At 38.0% G+C, this 27,876-nt stretch overlaps 1 protein-coding gene across 2 annotated transcripts; it reads left to right on the top strand.

Annotated features, from left to right (window-relative positions):
* The first annotated feature begins 499 nt into the window (after window positions 1-499).
* Window positions 500-24,221, top strand: ephx4.S (epoxide hydrolase 4 S homeolog). Of its 2 annotated transcripts, none has more exons than XM_018261019.2 (7): window positions 500-758; window positions 6,574-6,659; window positions 8,864-9,021; window positions 12,312-12,440; window positions 16,822-16,925; window positions 19,371-19,519; window positions 22,090-24,221. In XM_018261019.2, exons 1-7 carry the CDS (start codon window positions 534-536, stop codon window positions 22,322-22,324), a joined length of 1,086 nt encoding a protein of 361 aa, XP_018116508.1. In that variant the 5' UTR covers window positions 500-533; the 3' UTR covers window positions 22,325-24,221. The 2 variants fall into 2 exon arrangements, with proteins under 2 accessions (XP_018116508.1, XP_041417463.1); XM_041561529.1 differs by lacking the exon at window positions 22,090-24,221 and adding an exon at window positions 21,482-22,077.
* Window positions 24,222-27,876: the final 3,655 nt, after the last annotated feature.

Below are 27,876 nucleotides of genomic sequence, written 5' to 3'. Positions count from 1 at the left end.
AACCGCTCCAAACTGCTTGATGACCTGCCTTGATCTCCAAACTGCTTGATGACCTCTAGGATGCTTTTAATTTACAAAGAGGTTTGTGCACCCTTGCAAATGGTCATATTGCAGGTAACGCCCATCTAAAGTGAAGGCATTGGTAACTTGAACCCCCAGGATTGGCTAGAATCAGCAGCTGAGCTAAAGGTTGAATGTAACCACAGGCTGTGTGTACCTGTCATGAAAGCATTATTTCATTAATCTTTGTTTTTGAGTTAAGCCAAACCTTTATGGAAAAAACTAATTTTGTTTAACAAAATCTACATGTACCTAAGATGGTATAGCATGGGTACTCTATCCAGGTTTGTTAATGTCAGCCCAATGCAGCCAAGTTAGAGCTGTGTTAAAGTACTGGCCCCTTTAAAAGGCATCAGGAACTGTCCATGGTGCTGAAATCACTCCCCTCTACTCTTCTCCTGCCTCCTCCCTCTTGTTTCCATGACTCCCCTTGCTCAGCTTTCCCTGCCAGTTGAGGCTGTAGCTCCTGCTGAATGTTTGGGCACAGCATGCTCGCTATGCCTCGCTGCCTGCGCTCTGCGGCGTTCTGGGCGTTTGTGTACTCCTACAGCCTGCTCTGCACCTGCATTGCCCTCCTCAAACTCCTCTGCAGCATCCTAATGAGGCCACAGATAACGTTCCAGAGGATTAGCCGGGAGGTCACGCCAAGCTGTCTGAATGATCCTTTTCTTGGCACACACTGCTATGTGCGGAACAAGGTAGTGCATTCCTAGATATAGAATAATAGTGATTTTTCAGTAGGAATTTAACAGATGTATGTTTGCAGATCAGCACCTATCAGGACAATAAAGTGCATCTCTTGTGTAATCCCACCTTTGTGCAGGTCTGGATAGGGCTATAGAGTTCCGACTTGCATCTTTTGTAGTTTGTGCACATTCTTTATGTACAGTGGGACTTAATTTGCTTTGATTATTCATTGTTTGCCATACTGTAAGCTAAGTGGTGTATTATGTTAGACTGTATTGATCCAGCTCGCCTTTCGCTCCCAGAGGAATCACCACTATAAAATTCACTGGCATAGACAGGGTTAAGCATTCCCGCCATCCGTTTGCCTACTGATATTGTGCAATGTGTGAGCATGGCAGCAAATATTCGTTTATCATTTCCATGCTAGCAGCTGCTATTATTAGATTAGGTATCCCTGGACAGCAGGCAGCACTGAAACACATTGTATATGCCCATAAAATTAATACAAACCCCCTAAAAAGAGAGACTTTTAAGTTCTGGAAGTCACTCATTATCTTTGTGTTCTCTGTTTATGACTTGACTCCCGTGTAACAGTGACAGTTGATTGTATCCGTAATATACCTGAGATTTCTGATGTCCGTTCATTCTACTGGATAATATGCTAGTTCCAGGGTTCTCACAGCAGACACCTACTACATAACATATGCTCATTCATTTCAAATAGATCTGTTTATTTTTATCAAGAAGGTCCCTAAATAATATAGCAAATTATAGTGTGGTTTTTGCATCCCACTCAATTCTGAATTGTTTTCCTTCCCAAATGGTAAAGAAGTATCATTGTGCACTTGATATTTGGAAGGTGCTGGAAGGAAATGTGTTATTACAAAGATTTGCAGGCAGCCCTTATCCTTAGAGATCCTTATCTCTTCATGTGCTCATCAATCAGCCCATTTGGGCCAATCATATTTATACACTGCCGTCTTGCTTTACCCCATTATTGTGCTTTTACTTCTCTGCGCACGTAGCAGTTTTGCAGGTCACCTTCTTTCCGTGTCTGTTCATTGCCACGTTAGTGGAATAACAATTTGATCTGCCAAGTTGACTGTAAACATGCAGCATGCCCTCTCATTCAGGCAATTACTGAGCCTTAGTAGCAATTAGCTGTTCAATTGTCATCACAAGTGGAATCTGGCAGGGAAGCGCTCAAAAACCTATTAGGCAGTTGACCATCTTGTTAGCAATCATAATATGGCTTTTGTTCCCCAGTGACATTCAGGAAATTCCTATCTCTCAAGGTTAGATGTTCCAAGACCACTCCTTCAGTCTAAACAACTACAATGCAATCCTAATTAATACACTAATGAAATTGCCTAGCCAATTTATTAATATTTAATGGGAACATAGTGTTTCTTTAGCCAATAACAACGTACAAAACACACTGCAATTGTCATCCTAATCTGGCCCTGAGGATAAAAGCGCAGGCTGGGCAGCAGACCAGATTATTAGAAATCATATTGTGGATTCATTTTGTGTTTCTAGGAAGATGCATTTTTTGTAAATTCTGTTTTGTTTTACATCTGTGCATAGCCCCTGGGCCTTTGTACTCTGTGGTGTTTAGGGCTCACAGGGGTCTTAATAACCTTTTGTGCTGCTGCACTTACATACTCATACAAGTCTTCTATCAGTTGGGAGCCCATGGTCTATGTTTTCCACCAAATAAAATGACAAACTGCACCTCCTACAAATACTTGAGGGAACCCCAACCATGTCCTTTTTTGTAGTAGTTAAATACAATTATTTTACTATCTCCCAAGCAGCAGTGTCAAACTGCAAAACTGGGGACCATGAGAAAAGCTGACCTAAATACCTCCCATATACTCACGAAAGCCCATTATTATTGTTTCTCTCTGTACAATAATAGTTAGCCTAATAGTGGCAGATGAGGTCTCCCATGATCTAGAGTAGACCCACCCCCTGCTGCACAAAGTCCTGCAGAAAGTTCTCTTATTATACTCCAAATGATGATCTTTGGCGGGCTGTTGCTGTACTCTCTTAAGCAGCTGGGTCTGGTTTAAGTTGAAAGTAGCCAGCAATTTTTTAACAATAAGCCACAGGATTCCACGGCCACAGGTTAAGCACAAGACTCGTTCCCCAGTGGACCAGTTTGACCGAGCCAACCAGCTACTAATGTTGACAGCTATTAAAGTTGCCACCTGGCTGGCATTTCACTGGCCTAGCCAGTAAAAATTTACTGGAGTTGTACTTGCCTCTACTTAACCCCATTTTTGCCATTACCTCTTCCACCCTGTCTTCTCACCAATTAATTTCCTATACCCATGTTGCAGTCCCATCCTCTTGCGTCACTGATCTGCCCCCCCTCTCTGTCCCACCCCAGAACCTCAGCCAGTGAGGGCCCAACCAAAAGGTGGTAATCCTATTACCAATGTATATTTAAAAAATAGAGACAGACTTTGTAGCCTTTCCAAAAATCTGGGGCTTCCAAAGTGCTTAAGACCATTTTATGAAATATCCTATTGCAAGTGAAATGTAAACATTTCTTGGTATCAAGAGTGGGAAATTGTTTTAATATGAACATCACTTGCTGTATCTTGATGGCTCTTGCAACTGTGTTTTCCAAAAATATATGTGCAACAGTATCAGCTGGAAATGTGCTTATCCTTACAAGGTTACATGGGTAGGTCATGTCCTCTGTCTCTGTGTGTTCTCAACTCGTAGGTCAATGACTGAAAAGCAGAATGGAGTGGGAATGTAAAGTTTCCTTTGTACCTGCCACACAATGGGTAGAAACACCATGGTGCTATTTTTTTACATACAAAACCAGCTAAAAATTCTTAACATATCATTAGTAAATGGTTAAATGTGTGCTTTGAGAGAATTCTATTTATCTCAATGATCCCACATAGAACATAGTACAGCTGTGTTCATAATAATAGCAGTTGATTTAAAATGGCTTTTATTTCCATACACACGCATGCATTGGGAACACTGCACATTCTATTCCAAATCAAAACATGCATTCAATGTATTCAATTTATGTAAAAATGCATTCCATTTGTGTTGTTCCTTTAGAAAAAGTAAAGAAAATGGAATATTAGGCTGTGCCAAAAAATAGCAGTGTCTACATTCTTTTTTACAAACTCAAACATTCACTGTATTAACTGCAAAATATTTCAAGATTTTGCTTTCCTTGAATCACTGAACTAATATTTAGTTGTATAATGAGTGTTTCTGAGAACTGCTGCACATCTGTGTTACATGGAGTCCATCAACTTCTGGCACCTGTTACATCCCACAATTCTTTTGTATTTCTTGGTTTTGCCTCAGAAACAGCATTTTTAAGTCACCCCAAAAGTTTTCTATTGAATTAAGATCCAGGATTGGGCTGGCCACTTCATAACATCAATCTTGTTGGTCTGGAACCAAGATGTTACTCATTTACTGGTGTGTTGGGGTTGTTGTCTTGTTAAAACTCCCATTTCATGGGCATTTCCTCTTCAGCATAAGGCAACAAGACCTCCAAGTATTTTGATGTATTGAAACTGGTGTGTGATAAATAGTCCCAACACCATAGTATGAGAAACATCCCCATATCATGATACTTGTGCCACTATGCTTCACTGTCTTCACTCTGTACTGTGACTTGAATTCAGTGTTTGGGGGTCATCTGAAAAACTGTCTGTGGCCCCTAGACCTAAAAAGAACAATCTTGCTTTCACCAGTCCACAAAATGTTGCACTATTTCTCTTTAGGCCAGTCAATGTGCTCTTTCGCAAACAAACCCAAAGCTCTTCAGCACGTATTTTTTTCAATAATGGGAATTTGCTCGAGCTTCTTGCCGATAGCTTGGCTTCACATAGGTGTCTTCTACTTGTAACACTACTCACAGGTAACTTTTGACTTTTTTTTTGATATTCCTGGAGCTGATCATTGGCTGAGTCTTTGCCATTTTGGCTATTCTGCTATCTATTCAAAGGGTAGTTTTCAAGTTTTCTTCCATGTCTTTCAGGTTTTGGTTGCCATTTTAAAGCATTTAAGATCATTTTAGCTGAGCAGCTTATCATTTTCTGCACTTTATATGTTTTCTCCTCTTCAATCTACTTTTTAATCAAAGTATGCTGTTCTGAACAATGTCCGAAATTACCCATTTTATTCAGATTTTCAGAGAGAAATGCACTACAACAACAACTACAACCAGCATGTACAACATTTGCTGCCTTCCTTCCTTAAATAAGGGCCATAATTGACACCTGTTTTTCACAGAATGAACAACCTCACTGATTGAACTCCACACTTTTATTTGGAAAAAGCTATTATTATTTTGAATACTGCTATTATTTTGAACAAGCCTCAATTACACAGAATCAGCAGCATACATGTCATGACTGTTGGGTCTGTTGGTTTTCTATTACTCTAATACACCTACTAGTAAAATATTTGTCATGCAGAAGTAGAATTTCTACCAAATTGATCAAGTTAGTGATGTTGGACTGCTATTAATCTGAACACAACTGTAAATGTTTTTTTTGCATCCCCTGTGCGCAACTAAACCCCCCCCCCCGCCCACAAGTGCACGTATGTGATAGAGCACTGGGGACCTGTGCATCCCCAGTGCACCTTACTATGCAGCTGGGTGGCATGCATCCCCTACATTTTTGCTGCCCTAGGTCCAGGCCTTTGTGGCCCTGCTGCAAGTCCAGGCCTGTCTGTCTGGCTGTTTACATTCTCTGCACTACTAGTTCTGACTCCTGAAGCACTGTTGCAAGGCAGCTAAGTCACAGACCCGGAAGAGAACTGATTCCTGTTACATTGTTGATTCAGCTGCAATTATCATGGATGCGTTGCTTAGAACTGAATTTTGTATCATTATACAATACCAACTTGAGAATTGCTGGTAAGACCCCTTCAACGTTGGCATTTAAGTTTCATTTAAACAAACCCAAAGCTAAAATAAAATGTATTGATCTTTCAAGTACCTTACTAAGGTCAAAAAGCAAATACTATGGGGCAAATTCACTAAGCGCCTAACGCTAGCGTCAATTCGCTAGCGTTGGGCATTTTCGTTACTTCGCAAATTCACTAACGAACGCTGGCGTAACTTCGCTAGTGTTACTTCGCACCCTTACGCCTGGCGAATTTGTGCAACGGACGTAACTACGCAAATTCACTAACACGCGCATTGTACTGAACACTACCTTTTACGCTAGACTTCCTTCGCCACCTCAGACCAGGCGAAGCGCAATAGAGTAGATAGGGATTGCTTCAAAAAAAGTTCAAATATTATGGGTGATAGGCTGAAAAAGATCAAAATTTTATTTGGGGCTCCCCTCCTTCCCCCCTACATTTCCTAACTCATGGCAACTTAACTATACAGTGGGCACATGTGTAGGGCAAAATAAAAATTTTATTTGATGTTTTGAAGGTTTCCCAGGCATTTGTAGTGCTGCTACGTATTCCTCCATTGAAATTTGAATTTGGCGCCGTATGCAAATTAACCATCGCTAGCGTAACTTCGCTTCGCTTAGCGAATCAACGCTAGCGCAACTTCGCAACCTTACGCTACCCCTGAGCGCAACTTTCGATTTTAGTGAATTTGCAGAGCGCTGGCGAAACTACGCCTGGGGAAGTGTGGCGAAGTGCGGCGAAGTTACACCTGGTGCAACTATGAATTTTAGTGAATTTGCCCCTATGCCTTACACATAATCTCTAATGTCTTCAAGAAAAAATCTTGCCTGTTTCACCGTTATAAATAAGCCACCTCTCCATCTTAGCTCTTTAATAACAGGTATTTTCTTTTGCAATCCTCAGGATTCAGGATTACGATTTCACTATGTTGCTGCTGGAGAAAGAGGGAAACCGTTGATGCTACTATTACATGGGTTTCCAGAGTTCTGGTAAAATACAGTATTTATATTATACATTTTACAGAATGGTCCTCCCTGCAGCTGTCAGAATACTGGTCAGAATGTAAAACCATCTGTATGTGTAGTTTTGCATAAATGTGGACTGGGGGGCCAGAGACATAACAATAAAAGAACCACTCCCTGCCACTAGGTCCAGAGTGAGAGGGGCCCTGCAAATGACGGTGAACACAATTGTTATGATATTGGTATGAGATCCGTTATCCCATTATGCAGAAAGCTCCGAATTATGGAAAGATCGTCTCCCATTATAATCAAATAATCCAAATTTTTAAAAATGATTTCCATTTTCTCTGTAATAATAAAACAGTACCTTGTACTTGATCCAAACGAAGATATTCTTAATCTTAATTGGAATCAAAACCAGTTTATTGGTTTTATTTAATGTACCCATTTAGCCCAAGCAAGGTGGTTTTATTTAATGTTTACATGATTTTCTAGTAGACTTAAGGTATGAAGATTAAAAATAACGGAAAGATCCCATATCCAGAAAACCCCAGGTCCAGAGCATTCTAGATAACAGGTCCTATATGTGTACCAGTTTCCATTACCCTACATCAGGGGTCCCCAACCTTTTTTTTACCTATGAGCCACATTCAAATGTAAAAAGAGTTGGGGAGCAACACAAGCATGAAAAACTGCCCCTGGTGGTGGCAAATAAGGGCTGTGATTGGCTATTTTACAGCCCCTATGTGGACTGGCAGCATACAGGAGGCTCTGTTTGGCAGTACACCTGGTTTTATGCAACAAAAACTTGCCTTCAAGCCTGGAATTCCAAAATAAGCGGGTGGGTGAGCAACATGTTGCTCATGAGCTACTGATTGGAGATCACTGCTCTACATTATAGAAGAAAGGTAATAATCAGTGTTTTTACTATATATACTGGTATTTTTAGCTATATTATGGCCAGGTATTTGCACTGCCAACATTGCTTAGCTAGTCACTAAACTTGTATATTTACAGAATCAATCCATTTTACAATCAATTGTTTTACCATAATTGCATACTTAAAGGGGAAACTATCATAAAAATTCAATGAGCTGCAAGTCACGGGACTTGTTTCTCTTTATGCTGAAACCAGTCATATTTTGATTGACAGCTAAGTGAAATACGTTGATGTGTATGAAAGACTAATTTGTGATGTAAATAACCAATTCCAACACAAAGTTGCATATATACTAATGTGTAAATGTTCTTCTTGCCAAAGTTTGCATCTGTAGGTCAGGTGTAAATTCTGCAGGAATTTTTTATTTCCATACTGTAGTGGGGAAATAATTTATGAAGGAATAAAGTATGCGAGCTATTCACATGGAAGACATGACACAGATAATGAGATGCAATATGTGTCAATGAATCTTTATAATTGTAGTCGGCAAGCCTGGACCTGACAAAATTACGTTTGGTGAAAATTCAAGGTGGTACTCTTGTTGCCATATTTCATATTGGCGACGTTTCACCAGAATAGGTTTACTAATAATTAAAAAACCCCATAGAAAATAAAGAAAGTAATTGAATCAAGAGAACTGAACAAGTATGGGATCTTTTTATCCGTAAACTGTTATCCAAAAAGGTCAGAGTTACAGGAAGACCATATTCCTTAGGCTCAATTTTAAGCAAATAATTCTACTTTAAAAAAAATAGATGTCTCATTTCTCTGTAATAATACTGTAAATCAGTACCTTGTACTTGATGGTAACTAAGTTGCATGTATCCTTGGTGGCAAGAAAATCTTTTTGGAGTTAATTAATTAATGGAAAGCTCCATTATGTCCAGATCTCAAGCATCTTAAGCACATTGTGATGTGGGTTGCTTTATGTGTGGTTAGGATCCTAGTGTTCTTTGCAAAAACGGAACTAGAGGGGGGTGGGCCCTGGCGCAGGATGCGCAGCCGGGCCCCCGCCCCCCTCCGTAAACCCGGAACTGGCCGCCGAACATGCGGCGGGCAGACTGCCGGGGGGGGCCCGAGGGGTCGCGGGCCCTGGCCCGCTCGCACCCCCTGCTCCCCCGGTAGTTCCGCCCCTGGTTCTTTGCATATTAGATACCAACTCACCAAGGGAAACCACCTTCTGAGCTTTGGAAATGTAATGGTAACAAGTTTGGTGAGAATTTCCACACATAATAACAAAATGTGACGACAGTCCTGACATCTATCTGTTTCTATGTTCAATCCGATGCAGGTATTCCTGGCGTCACCAGTTACGGGAATTTAAGAGCAAGTATCGGGTTGTGGCACTTGATTTAAGAGGATATGGAGAAACGGATGCACCTGCTAATAAAGATAGCTACAAGCTAGACTGCATCATTGTGGATGTAAAGGAAATTGTGGACTCATTAGGTAACCATAGAAATACTACTTAGATTTGCTCCATAAACCAGCTCAACAAAAACGACAAACATTAAACTTGAGGTGCCTAACAATACAAGAGATTGGCATGCAGCTGACTTAAACCTTAAACAGTGTTCAAGCCATAACTCGATTCATTATGGTTAGCCTTAGAGTGTTTTATTTTTTTCAAAATGTCTATTTATTTTACTGTTGTAGAACTACAACACTCAGAACTCCCCTCAAAAGCAGTTAGAGGTGAATGCTAAGAGTTTTAGAGACACAGTAGTTGAAGTTTACTTGTTTCTATCTGAAAATCTCAAAATATGATTTTGTTTAAAAATACAATTAGAGGCCCATCAAAGGTCGAATTTGAATTCATGTGAATTTTTTTTACTCAAATTCAAATGGGAGGTTATTTAAGAAAAAATTTGAACATCTAAAACTTGAACAAATTTTACAGACTCGAAAACTCGAATTCGAACTCGAAACTAGTTTTTTATCAGAAAAAAACTTGAATATCATGAAGGCTATTAACATCTTCAAATGGGTCACTGGACCACTGCCACTGACTTATACATGAACTCGGCAGGTTTCAGGTGGTGAATAGTCAAAATCGAATTGTTCCCAGGGTCAAGGATTGATAGATCTCGAATTTCAAATTTGAATTGAGTTTGGATTATTCCTAATTCGAATTTGAGAGTTTTGATCCTTGGAAAAATCTGCCCCTTAGTGTGAATGTGATACAATATTTGTCTCAGAACTTTTAGGGCAAAGACACATGCGAAGGTTTGGGAAGATTAGTCGCCCGGCACGAGGAAACTTTGGGCGACTTCAGAAAACAAAGTGCTCCGAGTGTCATCCCACCTGCGTTGTTGTCGGGGCGACTAAATCTCCTCGAATCTTTGCGTGTGTCTCTGCCCTTAGGCAATCTGTTTCTGGATTGTTGTATCCTGTGCATTAAATGTGAAAATATTTGAACTGAAATGTAATTCAATTTTACACACATACCTGTTTCACTGTGTTTTGATTAAAAGCTTGCTTACCAAGGTAATATTGGGTCATTAATATTGAGCATTGCATTGCTGTGACCTTGAACTTTATTTCTAGTCTTAGGTAAGCATTTTAAGACTGAGCTTTTAACCAGATCTTTTCTACAGCCTTTTTTCAGGTACTATTTTGAAAATAATTTCTGTCGTTTCCAGGAGGTGTTTATTCATTACCATTATCAGTTGTATTATCAGACCTGCTGTCTGTATTCCCCTATCAAGGGCAAAGTAAAACTGTCACACAGGTTTTTTCAAATAATGTCAGTATACCTTTAACAAAACAAAAACAACATTTTTAAAAATAGAATGACCGTTCTACACAGAAAGAGCCATTTTTGTTAGTATGTATGCTGCACAGTCTATAATATAATTTATGGAAATGGTGTTCACCTACTGCCGTACTGAGTCATGATGGTTGATCACAGATCTTTTAATCTGGGCTGCTCATGTTTTGCTCATCACATATATGGCTTATGAATAGATATAATATCTACTTATGGCTTATAACTAGATATTATAAGCAAAGAGTTTAGTGTGTGCTAAATAAACTGTCCACAAAATGATTTTAACCATAATTATGTTGTAAGGATCTATAGCTATTAGTATATAATATTATATATGTCAATATAATAGTAAGAAAATATTTTAAAAAATGCAAATATTTCATATATTTCATTACATGCTTTCTTCAAGGCTTATAGTTTAAAGGGATCCTGTCATCAGAAAACATGTTTTTTTCAAAACGCATCAGTTAATAGTGCTACTCCAGCAGAATTCTGCACTGAAATCCATTTCTCAAAAGAGCAAACAGATTTCTTTATATTCAGTTTTGAAATCTGACATGGGGCTAGACATTTTCTCAATTTCCCAGCTGCCCCTAGTCATGTGACTTGTGCCTGCACTTTAGGAGAGAAATGCTTTTTGGCAGGCTGCTGTTTTTCCTTCTCAATGTAACTGAAAGTGTCTCAGTGGGACATGGGTTTTTACTATTGAGTGTTGTTCTTAGATCTACCAGGCAGCTGTTATCTTGTGTTAGGGAACTGTTATCTGGTTACCTTCCCATTGTTCTTTTGTTTGGCTGCTGGGGGGAAAAGGGAGGGGGGTGATATCACTCCAACTTGCAGTACAGCAGTAAAGAGTCATTGAAGTTTATCAGAGCACAAGTCACATGACTTGGGGCAGCTGGGAAATTGACAAAATGTCTAGCCCCATGTCAGATTTCAAAATTGAATATAAAAAAATCTGTTTGCTTTTTTGAGAAATGGATTTCAGTGCAGAATTCTGCTGGAGCAGCACTATTTACTGATTCATTTTGAAAAAAAATCTTTTTCCCATGACAGTATCCCTTTAAGTACACTACAGGCTCCAATGTAATTCTAGTCTCACTCAGGCCAAGCCAGTCTGACCTAGTGGTATTAGAATAACGTTATGAAGAAATGTTAGTATGACCTGTTTTAAAATGTCTCGAGGTCATTCCACAGCCAAAACTAGAAACTGCTGACAATTGCAGCTGTCGCATAAACAAATGTACACTTTTCTTTGCAGTAATTTTTATTTGCGTTTTCAACATATATATGGTAGACAGCAATAATAACAGCAGCTTCTTGGTATTTATCTGATGTCCATAGGATAAAAATGGAGGAAAGAGGGGGAGAGGGTGCGACCTATATTTAGACAGATTAAAGGACCCAGGGGGGGGAGGAGTAAAAGGAACAGAGGGTTCAGTTAACAAATCACCAAATAATCATATACGATGTGTTTAGTTTGACGAATCCTGAGAGGTCCGTTACCATGAGTAACAAAAGTGTGGTATTTGCTAATGGCTATATGGAGACCTCGCTGTCTAAGAGTTATTAAGCAAGACAAAGCATATTGTAAGGGATAGGTTACAGTGGTGAAATCTTTGTCGTTGACCTTCCGTGAAGACATCCATATTTGTACCTGAACTGGGTTTAAAGTGAAAGTCCCAAAAGGGTCTCTGCAGTTGGGAAGGAGTTTATACCAAATGTACACTTTTCAATATGAAGATATCAACTGTAAATATTGCAGGTTGTAATTGTGATGTACCTCATGTAAATCAGGCTTTGTATAATGTTCCTTGCTCTGATTATTGCTAGCAGTGATCTATAGGCACACATCCCTTTTATTGCACATATTTCATGTATTCCATTATTATTAATTCTGATATATACAATAAGTAATTGACGATTTATTGATGCTATACTTTCTCTTTTATTTTAACTCTTTATACAGGTTACACTAAATGTGTCCTTATTGGTCATGACTGGGGTGGGATGATTGCTTGGCTAATTGCTATTTGTTATCCAGAGATGGTTACCAAGCTGATTGTTCTAAGCTTTCCACACCCGACTGTGTTTACAGGTAAGTGTGAAAATAACAGATTTTTCATTGAAATAAATTCTAAAAATCTCATATATAGAATGTGTAGGTAGGTATAGTAATTATAGGAAATCAAAGGCATATAGTGATAGTGAGAAGTTTTTCTTTTAGGTTGGGACATAATTGTTGCTGCCTATATCATATCGATGGAAGAAAAACAACATGGGATGGTAGATTTGTATAGAAATTTAAAATAAACATTGTATTTAGACAAAGGAGCAGATAACAAAATATAGAAGTATGACACTGACAAGGTGAGAAAGCTAAGCAACACTGTCCCTAGCCAGTGAGGCTGGTGCATAATGAATCCATGAATCCAACCACAGAATAATGTGAAGGCAAGATATGAAGTACCCTGAAAGACAGAGGTAGCAGAAATTGTCTCAGAGAGAGATTGGTGTAAATTTGAAGAGATATAGCATTGGTATGCAAATTCCATGTCTATTGTCCAACCCACCCGTCTTTATGGATGGACTCATAATATGTCATTCTTGTTATTCTAATAGAACTAAAAAAGCACAGAATATGAAGGGTAATTTGTCTTACTATATACAACTAGAGCATAGGCACTGTTAGATAAGCACATTTTCCAAACGTAATGAAGATAAATGGTCTCCGTGAATTTAAAGCTCCACTGAATCAATCCCATCACAAATGATAAAATTCCTTGTGTAAACAAGGTGGAGATAATAGTAAACAAAAAATGGATCTGAGCAATATTTACCTACTGTGATGCCATAATTGCTCGTTTCCGCGTATAGGTTTATTTTCTGTTTTTCTTCATTACTAGTGATGGACGAATAAATTGGCCAACTCTTGGTCATTTCCTGGTCAGTGTGCCGTTTATACATGTAGTGTTATATAGGAATATATATATAGGACATGTTGGGTATATATATATATATATATATATATATATACACTGTATATATATACACTGTATATATATAGACAAATACAAGAGTCCTCTGCACTCAACCCATTATCAATATATTTAAGACAGAGACATTTTGTGCATACTGCTACTAAAAATGCCTTACCCTTTAAACAAAACAGGGATTGTTTGTCCATATATTGCAATATATTTAAGCTGGCCAACTACATAAGGCATTTTTCAGTAGCAGTATACACAAAATCTCTCTGTGTTAAATATATTGATAATGCGTTGAGTGCAGAGGACTCTTGTATTTGACTATATGTATTTTGTGGTCACAGCCTCATTGCACCCCCGCCTAATGGTTTTAAAAAATAGTGGTGAGCACAACTTTCCCTTGTTGTTCGTGGTGGGCAGGGGTTTGCTGCAGGTTGTCACTGGTCAGGGTAGTGGGGCTTTGATGTCAGATGCTCTGTTTGGCTCGGGTACCCCAGTCTGACATTGTACAGGAATATCTATTGTGCAGAAACCTATTATCCAGAAAGTTATAAAATAAAGCAATTCCGTTTCCTATAGGGTTCTGTTTAAACAAATATGTTTTGCTTTTTTGCTCTGGAATAAGACAGTGAGTTACTTGAATCTCATTTAAATCCATGTTGATGACAACTAATTATTTTTTATATGTTGCTGAGTAGTGGTCTTAATGTTCTCTACTTTTGAGAAAGACCCCTTATTTGCAGAACTCTCCCAAGCCTTCTGGAGAACAGATCCCATACCTGCATTATACTAAAAGATAAAAAGGTGGTCATAAATGATCTGCTTGTAGCACCATTGTGTAGCAGCACTTAACTGCCAACACTGAACAACACTTCAGTATTCACAAAGGGGACTATTGCTCTGACAATACTGAACCTTGCCAAATAGGGTAGGATCCCCCTCGACTGACATGATGATCCCTGATCTCTGCTTCATAGCCCTGCCCCAGTGGGGATAATTGCATCACTGACCCACCCCGTTGATGTCATCAGCAAGAAGTATTTGCTAGTCACCTGTTTAAAAGAAAACATCTTCTTGGTTGCTATTGATTACTGCTCCTGGGCAAACTTAGTGCCTTTTATTACATATGGGGGAAAATTGTTAAATATCATGTGCTTTATTTATGATTCATTGACCCATTTAAAGGTAGCATTACTTAAGCAAAAGTAGCCATAAAGCCTTTTTAAATGCACCTTATTTAGAACCTTCTAGTAAGATCTGTACATACTTGAAATGGGAGAGACAAATCAGACCTTTATCTTGCTTAGGCAAATCTGGCAAATTATAATTCAACGATAGAAACAACACAACATACTGCATTTAAAGGTTTAATTGTTATATTTATACTTTACTTCATTCAAACAAATGCATGTGTCACATTTAAATTAATGTTTAGAATACGTAATGATAATTAGATGCAGATACATTCAGATACAATTACAAGCAGACTTCACTTCAAACCCTTTTTATTATTATACCAGTCTTTTTTTTTAAAGCACTGCCTGCTTGCTAGGGTAAACGTGATAAGAATTCAAAAAGTGAAGTCCAATTGCTACTTTTTGCACACTGGGCATGTGCTGGAGCATGATGTATTTGTTATACACTCTTATGTGGGATAAGGGATGGAGATCTCTTTTGGACACCTATAAATCATTGGGACTACATGTTAATGTTATATATATATATAAATATATATATATATATATATATATATATATATATATAATCTATAATATATAATATAATATAGAATCGACCTGCACCCAGGCTGTTTTTTTTTCCATAGACAAATAGACACATTCACATTTTTTAGTATTCTGTATCATGGATGATCTGAACCAACTGACATAGCAGCATGATGGTGTTAAAAAATAGTATTAATGCAAGTTGTCTGTAATTCGGAGCTTTCTGGATATGGGGTTTACGGATAACAGATCAGTATTAGGAGTTTGTAGTACATGCAAAGCACAATTCATGAAAATTTGTATGTGCTGCTTATATTTTGGGTCTCTATATTCCATATATACCAATTGTGGCTAATATATGCATATATAATATGTATAAGATCTATGGCATTAATATTTATCATTTTTGTCCTTGTACGCTATATATAGAGGGGCACAAGATGTTGTAAAATGCAAGTTCTTTTTCAATTTTGGACATTTTGCTAAGGTTAGCACAAATTTGCCACTGCAAAGTATGGAGCAGAAAGATATATTTGCCCATTTAAATTCTTCAGAATATGTACTTTAAAGCTACTATATACTGTATAGTGAATGGCAGGATTTCAAAATTTAAGTGCACAACCATCATTCAATCTAAAGCAAACCTGCCTGGAAGAATGGACTGAATCACTCCCTAAAAGTATGCAAAGCTGATACATAACTACTGCATTATGTCTGCGAAATATATATATATAGATAGATAGATAGATAGATAGATAGATAGATAGATAGTCTAAGTAACTGAAACATTACACATTTTCAGATGTAAGTAAAGTACTCTTTTTCCTGAAAAAAAAACTTTGTTGTTTTTTTTGCTGCATTGTTTCATTAAAAAAAGTGTGTGTGTGTGTGTGTGTGTGTATATATATATATATATATATATATATATATATATATATATATATATATTCATATATATTCCAAGGCTACTGCACACACAAAATGTCTCTGTGTTAAATATATTGATAATGGGTTGAGTGCAGAGGACTCTTGTCTCTTGTATTTGACTATATGTATTTTGTGGTCACAGCCTCATTGCACCCCCGCCTAATGGTTTTAAAAAATAGTGGTGAGCACAACTTTCCCTTGTTTGTTATAGTTTGTACTATATATATATATATATATATATATATATATATATATATATATATATATATATATATATATATATATATATCTGCACTCACTTACTGGAGAAAAAGCCTGGGTGCACACTGCAGAAAACTCATATAGAATATTGTGTAGAGCAAGGCACTCACAGGTCTTAAAATATGGTGAAAGAGAGATAACTATTATTTGTTATTCCAAAGTTTCGGTCTTCCGGTATTAGGAAGTGCACATACAGCCAATGTGACTTTCGTTCACTATTGGGACCCTTCTCAAGGCACGTTTCGGTCGCTATTGGGGCCTTTCTCAAGGCACGCCTGCCTTGAGAAAAGTCCCAATAGGGACTGAAACCTCACGTTGGCTGTATGTGCACTTCCTAATACACTTGTTTTTTTTTAAAAATCCTGGAGTTGCTGGTCTTCATCGATATATATATACACACACATGTATATATTGCAGCAATAGATGACATATAATATAGGAAAGCATGATCCAGCGCACAAAAGCACCATAATTCCACATATTTTTCAACTTGGAAATTTATATTTTAACTTATATTTACAAAATCAATCATACTTAGTAGTAACTGGAAAAAAAGAATTAATGGCCATTTTTGTTTCAGAGTACATTCTACGGCACCCTTCCCAATTGATTAAATCTGGTTACTACTTCTTTTTCCAAATGCCATGGTTTCCTGAACTCATGTACACTGTAAATGATTACAAGGTGAGCTGAAAAAAAATCTCATTAATTAGAGTTTCACACACACACCGATTTGTCTAGTGACTCAGACTTTAAAATTCAATGTTTCCATATTCATTTTACAGCTCACTTAAGTTAAGCATAATGTGATTTGGGCATAACACGGCCATTATGACATTATCCGTCACGTTTTCTTTGATATTTCATAGTGTAATGTTTGTTGTTGTGTATGATACAACAAGACTGCGTCAAGGTGCTTGTGCTGTATTTGTTTCTGGTGTGCTGTTTTCATTGATGTACTACATAAGAGCACAAGAATAAGGGTTGTCTGCATTCCTACAGCGGCTGTTGAAGAAAAACTTACAGCTTTCTAACCTGGCCAAGGTCTACCATATAGACAGTTACAATTGGTGTTCATGTAAAAAAATTATAATTATTTGGAATAGAGGTCACATTTGCTTTACGAAATACACCAAGTAGTTACTAGTTATAATGAGCTATATGAAACCAAATGGGAAATAGAAATAGATATAGAACAGGAAGAAGGGGTAGGTGATCATGTATAAAAAATTATACTTATTTGGAAGAGAGGTCAAATATACTTAAAAAAATACACCAAGTAATTGTTTCCTTTGTTTTTGTCAAACAAAAGGTGATTTGTTTAATTCATGTTTTAGCCATAGGTATTCTAAAATATATCAGGACTGCATCAGTTTGTTCCGTTTTACTACCAGAATCACTTTGAGCTCCCCAGAAAGTATGGGGTTAAAGCCTTGCCACAAATCACAAAAGTATACCCTAAGAGGTAGGCTTGGACATACAGTAAGAATCAAATCTTATTCATGCAAAGCCTTTAGAAAGGATACATGATACAGGATAGATTCAATTTTATGAGAATTCCAATTATATCATGGATCATGAGATACAAAACCATTAGATAAGGATTTTCCCCAACTGAATCTGGCCCAGTATTTGTCAAAGTGCAAACTTGCCATAGTGAATAGGCTATGGGCAGAATTTAATAGTTTAATTTTATACTGGAATATTAATGTTTTATTTGCTTTTCTATCCTTGTAGTTATCCACATATTAGATGATCATCTCCGTTTTAAAACTTTCTTTTTCTAGTCTAGTCTATAGTTTCACCTTGCCCCATGGTTCAACAACCATCTTTGACTCTATTTTTTGTGCTATTTCATTTTGTCTATCTTTCTACAATCCTGCTTTTCTGTTTTCCCTAGTCTGTAAATGTTTTTATTCCCTTTGAACATGTTTAAGTTATACTAGTCATGCTTCCTCACTCCCTTTCCCCATAACATTCTCTCTTTCTCCCCTCTTCCTTTCACGTGCTTTTGTTTGCCCTTCTTTAGCTCTCATTATTTAGATTTTTCTGTTTTTACTCTTTCACCTGTCTTTTTCTTCTTATTCACATCTACTTTCACAATTTTACGATGATTTCCTTGTTTTGTCCTCTTCCATTACTTATACTTTTGTATACCTTACTTCAAATTCACTGCCACAATTTAGCACAACTGATTCTGTTTATTTTTACTGGGAATCTGCAGGTCCTACTTGTTTTGCTATTTTATACTAAAGACTCACTGGGGCTCATTTATTAACACTGGGCAAATTTGCCCATGGGCAGTTACCTATAGCAACCAATCAGTGAGTAGCTTTTTAAAGCCAGCTGTAAATAAAACAATGAATACAGCAATCTGATTGGTTGCCATGGGTTACTGCCCATGGGCAAATTTGGCTAGTGTTGATAAATGACCCCCACAGAGTTTTAAACAAATGCTTCAGATGGGTAGTATAGAATAGCAAAACAAGTAGCACAGAACCTGCACCTGGTGCCCATAATTTACAAAGTCACAGGGCCCACCTGGATATTCCAGTTATCCCAGCAGACCAGTCCAACCATGTTAACGCATGTACTGTACTATCTCTTTCACCGTTTGATAAATATTCCCCTATACATGTTGTTAGGCAGAGCTGTATGTTTCTGTGATTTTACATTTCCCCTAAAACTCACCAGATAAACAGTGATAAACACAATTTTTTAAATCTGCTCTCTTCCAGAGAAGTATTTTCCAATAGGTTAACATACAGTATATGGTTCTTATATACCAAATGTGCCCCAAGCAGGTACTGTATGTTTGATATATCAGAATATTTCGATTTTTGCTTATTCTTCCTGCAACAGAATCATCAAAGATAATGATCACTGGTTGCTGTGGGATACCACATTGGGGCAGATTGACTCAGTATAGGTAAAGGACCCCCAAAGTGTTAATAAACTATGCAGTACAAATAAGGTTGTCCACTGAAAACACTATGTAAGGGAAAACAAATGTTAAAATGCGCATTCCAAGTGTTGCCAATAAACACTGCAGCTATAATACTTAGAGCAAATGGTAATGAAAAAATTATTCCTTTTTGCGGTTTTATTCTCTTGCATTTTTACCTACAGGTTCTAAAAGATCTTTTTACGAGCAGAGATACAGGTATTGGAAAGCATGGTAGTAGGTTCACTGAAGAGGACATGGAAACATACCTTTATATTTTTTCCCAGCCTGGAGCTCTAAGTGGGCCATTAAATCATTATCGGAACATCTTCAGGTAAGTAGAGCTGTAAATGTTATTCTAGGATGAGAAGGTGCAAGTTATTCAGTTCAAGTACAGGTTTTTTTCATGGCATGAACAACGTTACCTCTGTGGCCCTTACAATGGCAAACATGTCCAAATCTCAGATACTTATTATGCAAAAGGTATTGCTCAATGAAATGTAGCTGCCATCTTGGAAATGTCCACATCTTAGAAAAAAAATAACTTTCATTGGAAATAAGGGAAAAGTATGAAAAATCTGTTTCTGTGTAGGGGGTGGTTTTAGAGATTACAAAGTATGGAGACAGCCGAACAGGTTAAGGTAGTGAGTTCACTAAGTGTGGTGCAACTTTTGAAAGTGGGGCAGAGATGTTACATAGTTAGTTACATAGTTAAATTGGGTTGAAAAAAGACAAAGTCTATCAAGTTCAACCCCTCTAAATGAAAACCCAGGATCCATACACACACCCCTCCCTACTTTTAATTAAATTCTATATACCCATACCAATACTAACTATAGAGCTTAGTATCACAATAGCCTTTGATATTATGTCTGTCCAAAAAATCATCCAAGCCATTCTTAAAGGCATTAACTGAATCAGCCATCACAACATCACCCGGCAGTGCATTCCACAACCTCACTGTCCTGACTGTGAAGAACCCCCTACGTTGCTTCAAATGAAAGTTCTTTTCTTCTAGTCTAAAGGGGTGGCCTCTGGTACGGTGATCCACTTTATGGGTAAAAAGGTCCCCTGCTATTTGTCTATAATGTCCTCTAATGTACTTGTAAAGTGTAATCATGTCCCCTCGCAAGCGTCTTTTTTTCCAGAGATGTGATTATGAGGATATCAGTGAACTGAAAATGGAGGTTTTGCCAAATTGTAAAGCATCTGTGAGCGAGGAAAGTGCTGAATTGAAAACATATGGCAAACCCAAACCCCAGGGGAGTGACTGGATTCCAGTCTAGGCATGCTCGTCTGCATATAACAATCACCTTTGGCTTTGGGCCTGGCCCTCAACTACTCGCATACTGCCAGGACTTACTGCACGAGAATCCAGAAATTTCCACAGGGGCAAGCAAGGGTGCCAGATGTATAATAAGGGAAGGAGCCGGTAAGAAAGGAGCTGGATGCAGTCAGACAGGCCGGTTCAGAAGCAGATAGCAGGAGCAGAATCGTGAGGCAAACTCAAGGTCAGGAACAAGCCGGGTCAGAACCAGGAAGTCACAAAGGGGACAAGAACAGGGAGCAGGAGTCAAAGGAACAACAGTTGCAGGCAGAAGAGCACTTAGGACCAAGCACACTTGATCTATAACAGCAATGATTCAGTGCAGGGTAGGGGGTTTTATAGCCACAGAAAATGCTTACACTGTGGCTTGTTTGTCAACAGGTGAAACAAGCCATACCTATTTGCAATTACTGGCTTAGCCATAGGAGTAAACCAGGGACTTAACTGTCTGCTCACATAGAGCAGTGACAATGCAGACAGCTCAAGAACACCAGGTCCCCAGTTCAGCTCCAGGCAGGATGTTACAAAAACATATTGGAGGGAGCTGTAACTAAGTTATATAGTAATGAGCTATATGAAGGCACAAGTAAAATAATAGATACAGAGCAGCAAGAGAGTGTAGGTGACCAGTGTTTATTGTAGTGAGAGTTATTTCTGAACAGAGGTTTTTGTGTGAAACGCACACATATGCAAGTGAATGAAAGTGAGAGTTAATATTGCTTGAATGTATGAAACAAAAGAGACAAAATCATAAGACAAACTGCTGACAGTCAAGGGGATACTTGACAATGTTTAATATGAGGAATGGACAAAGTGCTAAATTATTTGCATCTCATTAAAGAAGAAATAAACCCCCTTGCTATTAAAAATCGTTACCCCCTACCCTACATAGCCCCCCTCTCTGCTCCCCCCAGCCTAGGTGTTAACTCCTGTAATTGTCCCTTATTCTTTACTTAACTCTCCTTGCAGAGTCAATGCAATGGAGCTCACGGGCGGCATCTTTGCTTCTTCAGTCTTCTTCGGGAAGTGAGCGGCATATCGGCACATGCGCAATTGGAGCAGTCAACTGCGCATGCGCCATAAGTGACGTAATGCCTAAAGGAAGGAAGAAGACACAAAGAAGAGCCAGATGATGGTGCCTGTGAGCTACGCTGCACTGACTCTGCAAGGAGAGTTAAGTAAAGAATTAGGGGCAATTACAGGAGGTAACACCTAGGTTGGGGGGGGAGCAGAGATTGGGGGATATGTATGGTAGGGGGTCGTGATTTTTGTTTCCCCTTTAAAGGGAAGACAGATCTAAAACAAAAGGCACATACCAAGATATATATTGTGAGATTTACAGGTGCATATTTTATGCAAACTTGGCATAATCATGCGTGATCAGCATCAAACATGATCAGTTTTTAGAATCAGCAGTGTTGACTTATCCATATGTTAAGTATATCAAAAGTTGCTTATTAGTTAGTAAATTAGTTCATGGTGTGTCTGTAACAATGGTTAAATAATTAGCTCTTATTTAATAATGTAACAATACAGTGATTTAACAAGTTATATTTATATTTTTTTTCCCCTTAAAGTTGCTTGCCATTGAAACACCACCAGGTGACCATGCCAACCTTACTCTTGTGGGGAGAAAATGATGCCTTTGTGGAAGTGGAGATGGCTGAACTGACCAGAGTCTATGTGAAGAATTACTTTCAGCTATCAGTACTGTCATATGCTAGCCACTGGATCCAGCAGGACCAGCCTGAGCTGGTCAATACATTGATATGGACATTTTTAGAAGAAGAGAGATTTGAGATAAAAGACTGACCCATCAATGCAGTCCACCGCTATTCAGTGAAAACTGTCTAGTAGGACAGGACATAATAAGAAAAAATCAATCAATGATCTAACAAAAGGGCCATACTTAGCTTGCCTCAGTGAATAGTCACTGTACTGTAGGCACAGATGACCTTTGGCTACTGTATAACTACATCTCCCAGCATTCCTCCTCCAGATGCTGGAAGCTTAACGTTCTCCAATAGAAAGAGGGCTTGAGGTTAGTTGTCCTTGCATTGCAGTGTCTAATAGAAGATCACTGTGTAATTAAACAAAGCAAATTTTCCGAAAAAGCTGTGTCAATTGTAAATGCCAGTTTATATAGTAGTATTATACTTTGCACATTCACCTGCCTTAACATTTCTGAGTTTACACTGTACAACAACAAAAATGATCATGGGGTACTGGATATTTTATTTAATTTACAGCTGTAGTGAGGTGCCTTGTAAAACTCTACTGAATACAAGGGGGTGTTATATTCAAACTGGGCATAGAGGTACTTAAATAGTTTTTCCTACTTTTAACATCAGTAAATAAAATACATATATTCAACTAAAGGTCGGTTCACCTGAAGCTAACTTTTATGTAGTTTTATAGAATGGTCACTTTTAAGCAACTTTTCAATTGGTCTTCATTATTCATTTTTTATAGTTTTTTTAAATTATTTGCCATCTTCCTCTGACTCTTTCTAGCTTTCAAATGGTGGTCAATGACCCCATCTAAAATCAAGTACTCTGTTGGGCTACACATTTATTGTTATTGAAACTCTTTATTACTCATAGTTTTCTTCAGGCTCTCTCTTATTCAAATCAGTGCATGGTTGCTAGGGGAATTTGGACCCTATCAACGAGATTGCTGAAATTGCAAACAAGAGCGCTACTGAATAAAAAGCTAAATAACTCAAAAACACAAATTATAAAAAATGAAAACCAGTTACAAATTGTCTCAAAATATCACTCCCTACATTATACTAGAAGTTATCTCAAAGTTGAACAACCCCTTTAAGTTTATAAATATACCAGGGGTACTGTGACAAGGAACACCTGACTTTATATCTAATAAAAAAGAGAAACAGACAAACAGAAGGAATAAGGTATACTGTATATATATATGATATAAAAAGGAATCAAATAACCAGCAAATACATACATAAAGCCTTTTATACCATATCAATTGAAGGACTAAAATAATTTACAAATATGTGAAGTATCAAATGAAACAACACGACATAGAGAAAGTCTATTTGATTTAAGCCATACCTGTTCTGTTGTTTATTGCCTGTAATGTATTATCAGACCTGAACATATTGAATCATTTCTGATCACCCCGTGTTTTGCACCTCTTCCATTTCATGAATGTGTTTATATAGTGTAACCCCTCCCTTATTTATGTTTTATATTATTTTCAAAACCAGGATCATTTAGTAACAGAGGCAAAACGTAAAAAATCTATTGAAAATTGCTGTTTTCCCCACAATGCATTTTCCAATGCTGAAAAGTTCTACAAAATTCTGCACTCTATACTATATGCCTTGTCAATGGCAAGTCTAAAGCACACGGCTACCTTGTGCCTGACATCTTTATTCATATTAATTGGAGTAACCTATGCACGGGAAGTAGGCACATAAAACATATTGTATAGCTATTTAGAGTGTGTGTTTTTGTGCCTTGCAGCTTTGGTTCATCAGTAAATATTAGAAAATACCCAGGTGTTCTTTGGTCACTCTTGCTCAGAAGAGGCTTATGGAGTGAAATGTGTTAGGAAGGAAAATATTGCAGAGATGCAAAGGCAAGTGTCCTGCCTCGTGTTATTTGTTCCATGTATTTGTCTTTTTTCTTGATAGTTTAGATTTTTGTATTTTTAACACCAAATAAATTGGCATTACTTCCTTCTGTGTTTTAGTATCATTTGAAATGTATTTGGACTATGCATAGTAAAGATCTTGTCTGTTTCAGTGCTGTAGCTTGTTGTTCCTGCATTGCCAATATAACCCAATTCTCACTACAATAAGACATTTTATCAAAGTTTAAAATGGCTCATTTTAAATGAACAGTAGCAATAGTAGCTATGGTTTAAAGGCAACTCTTTTTCAAACGGCATTTTTACAGCTGTTTTAGTAGCCCAGAACATGAGTGGGCCAACCCCGCCCAAAATCACCTTCCATTATGCCTTTTGAAACTGCCTGAAAGGGCTTCTGTATGTGTAGAATTAACTATTGTCAGTCATCATCCCTCATGATCCCAGATTAATGAAGGCATAGGCAGTCAAAATAGGGATCTATACAGTAGTTGTACAAGGGACCAACGATATAAATCAAATTGTGTTTATTGTAATTAAAGGGCTGAAATGTACCACAGGGAAATACTAATACTGGGAAAGTTTGGGGCTGGCTTTGTGGGAAACACATTCCATATTGAAGGGAAATGCTGGTTTGGGACAAGAAACTGGGAATTTAAAGCAGGGCCCTTCCCTTTATTGACACACATGCACCTAATCTCCTTTGGTGGTATCACAAGCCATGACTAGTAGACCACTAGTAAGTCAAAAAAGAAATAGGAAGGGCAAAGTAAATTAAAAGTAGAGGGTAAATGGGGAAGAATGGTAGGCTAAAGCAAAATAAAAATGAAGGACTACAGAACAGAAGATGAAAGTGTGGAAGAACTTTTAAAAAATGAAAGGTCAGTGATGATGAGTGGAGATCAGGAAAAACAGACGTTGGGGATGCATAGAGAGAAAAGGCTTCAAATAGGATACGAATAGGGGAGAAAGGAGAGTATGAATAGGAGAAAGGAAGTGCAAGAGAGACAGGTGCAGAATACAAGGGGGGGAAATAAGCAATGGTGTGCAAAGAAGAAGCAAAGGAAAATGAGATATCAAATGAAAAAGAAGGGTACTGACCAGAAGTGAATAGGGAGAACAGACAAGCAAGAATTAGGGAAGAATTTGATCCTCTGTCTCTATAACAAATTCCTTAATGCAACTAAGTAGATGTGGATATCCTTCAAATACTGTAGCTAGGAGTGTATTGTACTCAGGGCAGCCATCAGGGGGGGACAGGGGGGCCCCGAGGTTAAGGGGGGCCCGGCCACGATGCACTTACTTCATTAGCCGCCCCCCTGCTTTCTGAGAGCTGCTGACTTCGGGAAGGCAGGACAGGAGCACAAGGGGAGGTATCTTCTGTCCATTACTTCCCCTTATTGGTCACTGAGTTTAAGTCCCGGTTGAGCTGCTCAGGGATTGGATAGCTGCTTTACCAGGACTTTAAATTCTGTGACCAATAAGGGAAGAAAATGCTGTCATTGGAAGAAGATGCAGCCATCTGTGCTCCCCTCCTCCCTTCTGTAGTTGGCAGCTCACTGACAGCAGGTGGGCCACACTAATGAAGTAAGTGTAACATGGCAGGGCCCCCCTAAAGGTAACCCTTTGTGGTCCCTGTTGTGTGGTGGGGCCCTGGGCACCAATTTTTTTTTAAACTTCTGGGGGGGGGGCAAGTTTGTTTTACATGGACGTTTAAGGGGGGCCCTGGACACCAATTTTCTTATAACATGGGGGTTGGCCCTGGCCACCAATTTTTCCACCCATGTGGGGTCCTAGCCTCCAATATTTTTAATGGGGGGCCCTGACCACAAATGTTTTTATTCAATGGGGGGGCCCTGACCACCAATTTTTTTTATTAACATGTGGGAACCATAGCCACCAATGTTTTTTTTGTTTTTTTTTTAGTGGGGGGTGGACCTGTAGGTGGAGCTTGTGGTAGGCACAGCCCAGGGGGCCCAGGAAATTTTCTTCATAAGGGGCCCTGCGATTTCTGATGGCGGCCCTGATTGTACTATAGGCTGTAAAATTTGATCCAAATATATACCAATAGGATGTAACAAACACTCTCTACTGGAGACAATTGGCCTTCCCGGTGGAGAAGATGGATTTTTGTACACTTTAGGTAGGGTATATGGGACAGGGCATTTTGAAAATTCCTTTGAAAAAACTATTTCAAGTCTTTAGAAATGATGCCCCTTTCATATATCAATCCACTTGTTTTTTAAATTGGTTCACTAGGTCAACCATTAATAATTTGTAAGAGGGTGAACAAATTGATGTAACTGATTTATGTTCAAGATTTAGTTAAAGTGAATGTAGGTGTTAAAAACTGTTGGGAGTGTTATGTGGTTAACTGGCCAACAGGTGGTGCACACCTATTTCCTTTTTGACGTACTACTAGTCTACTAGTCTACTAGTCATGGTAGAATAACTAGTCATCTGGAAAGCCCCAGGTCCCGAGCATTCTGGATAAAAGGTCCCATACCTGTACTATGTTTTTTTTTTTTACAAATATATTGATTTGGTACAGATGCTACTCTGTGTTTTGCTTGAACCGTTGTCTTTATTCAATGTTAACTGCAAAATCAATACTAGAAGCATAGGGCATGGCAGACCATGGGAGAAGGCACAAACAAACGAGAGCAAGATAAAAAGAATGGCAAAAAGCAGTCCTTGATTTTGTCTTAAAATTTGCTTCATAGTTCATCCTAGTAATATAAATGATGGTTTAGTTTAAAATGCTTAATTAAAAATGCATAGCAGTTACAAGATAGTACTAATGACCACTGCTCACTAATTTTGTCAGCTGTTTTTTTTCCATAGCACAGCACAGTGCTCAATTATAGTCCTACAGCACTAGCGTGAATAGCAATCTGGGGAAAGTAGTGGAATTTTGATTGCCACCATGGTGATCAAAATTCAGTCTATATTATAATCTACAAAATTATACTCCCCAGCCACTGAGAAATATAGAGAGTTTAACCCTTTACATTCTAAAATATACAGTGTGCACACACATGTCTCAACATGCCACAGCATCTGGTCTCTGATCTATGTCATGTGCACTGTTTAATTGGCCAAGTCAGTAGCACTTCCATTATACTTTTAATACATTTTTACTTAAGGAGTGCTCCCACAAACCCCCTTTTTTATTTGATGCTGAATAAACAGCAGTACGTTAGCCAAGCTCATTGGCGTTTTTACTTTTGTCATAGCAATTGTTATTATATTTTTAAAACTTCTCTAATGTATGTTTCAGTTTTTCTCCATATAGGTTTAAGGGATGAGTAGTAGATCATATCTTTTTGAACACATCTTTAATGAAATTGAGAAAAATATTCCTTTTCAGAATTGATGTTCTCTGTTTTTGGCTTTGTATGAGTTATTGGATTTGGCATCAAACCATGAAATGGTAAATACTTTTCAAGACAAAAATGTTTTATCTTTTTATTAGCATATATACACAAAGGGCACAAGGCTGTTACCTGCAGCTGAAAGAAAGGCACATTCATCATCTTCACATTTGTTAATATGGTTCGGATTTCGCCACACACAAAGATGCTAAAGCTGCAGACCAATGTGTCTAGATTATAATTCTAGTCCCGGGTCATTTTACATTTTAGGGAAAAATGTATATATTACATTTATAGTATGGCTGTAGAATCCTCAGATTAGATAAAATCAGTAAGTATACACAGTATACATCATTTTTGGATTCAGCTGAA

This window comes from Xenopus laevis, chromosome 4S (assembly GCF_017654675.1).
Source record: "Xenopus laevis strain J_2021 chromosome 4S, Xenopus_laevis_v10.1, whole genome shotgun sequence".
Taxonomy (NCBI): Eukaryota; Metazoa; Chordata; class Amphibia; order Anura; family Pipidae; genus Xenopus; species Xenopus laevis.
Note: the sequence above shows the minus strand (reverse complement) of the source record. Positions and strands in the feature narration are given on the sequence as shown.

Excerpts from the sequence above, each read along its gene's own strand:
- ephx4.S (XM_018261019.2), top strand. The coding sequence starts at position 534 with ATGTTTGGGCACAGCATGCTCGCTATGCCTCGCTGCCTGCGCTCTGCG. Across the intron at positions 759-6,573 it reads ACTGCTATGTGCGGAACAAG|GATTCAGGATTACGATTTCA; the intron begins GTAGTGCATTCC and ends TGCAATCCTCAG. Across the intron at positions 12,441-16,821 it reads ACACCCGACTGTGTTTACAG|AGTACATTCTACGGCACCCT; the intron begins GTAAGTGTGAAA and ends TTTTTGTTTCAG.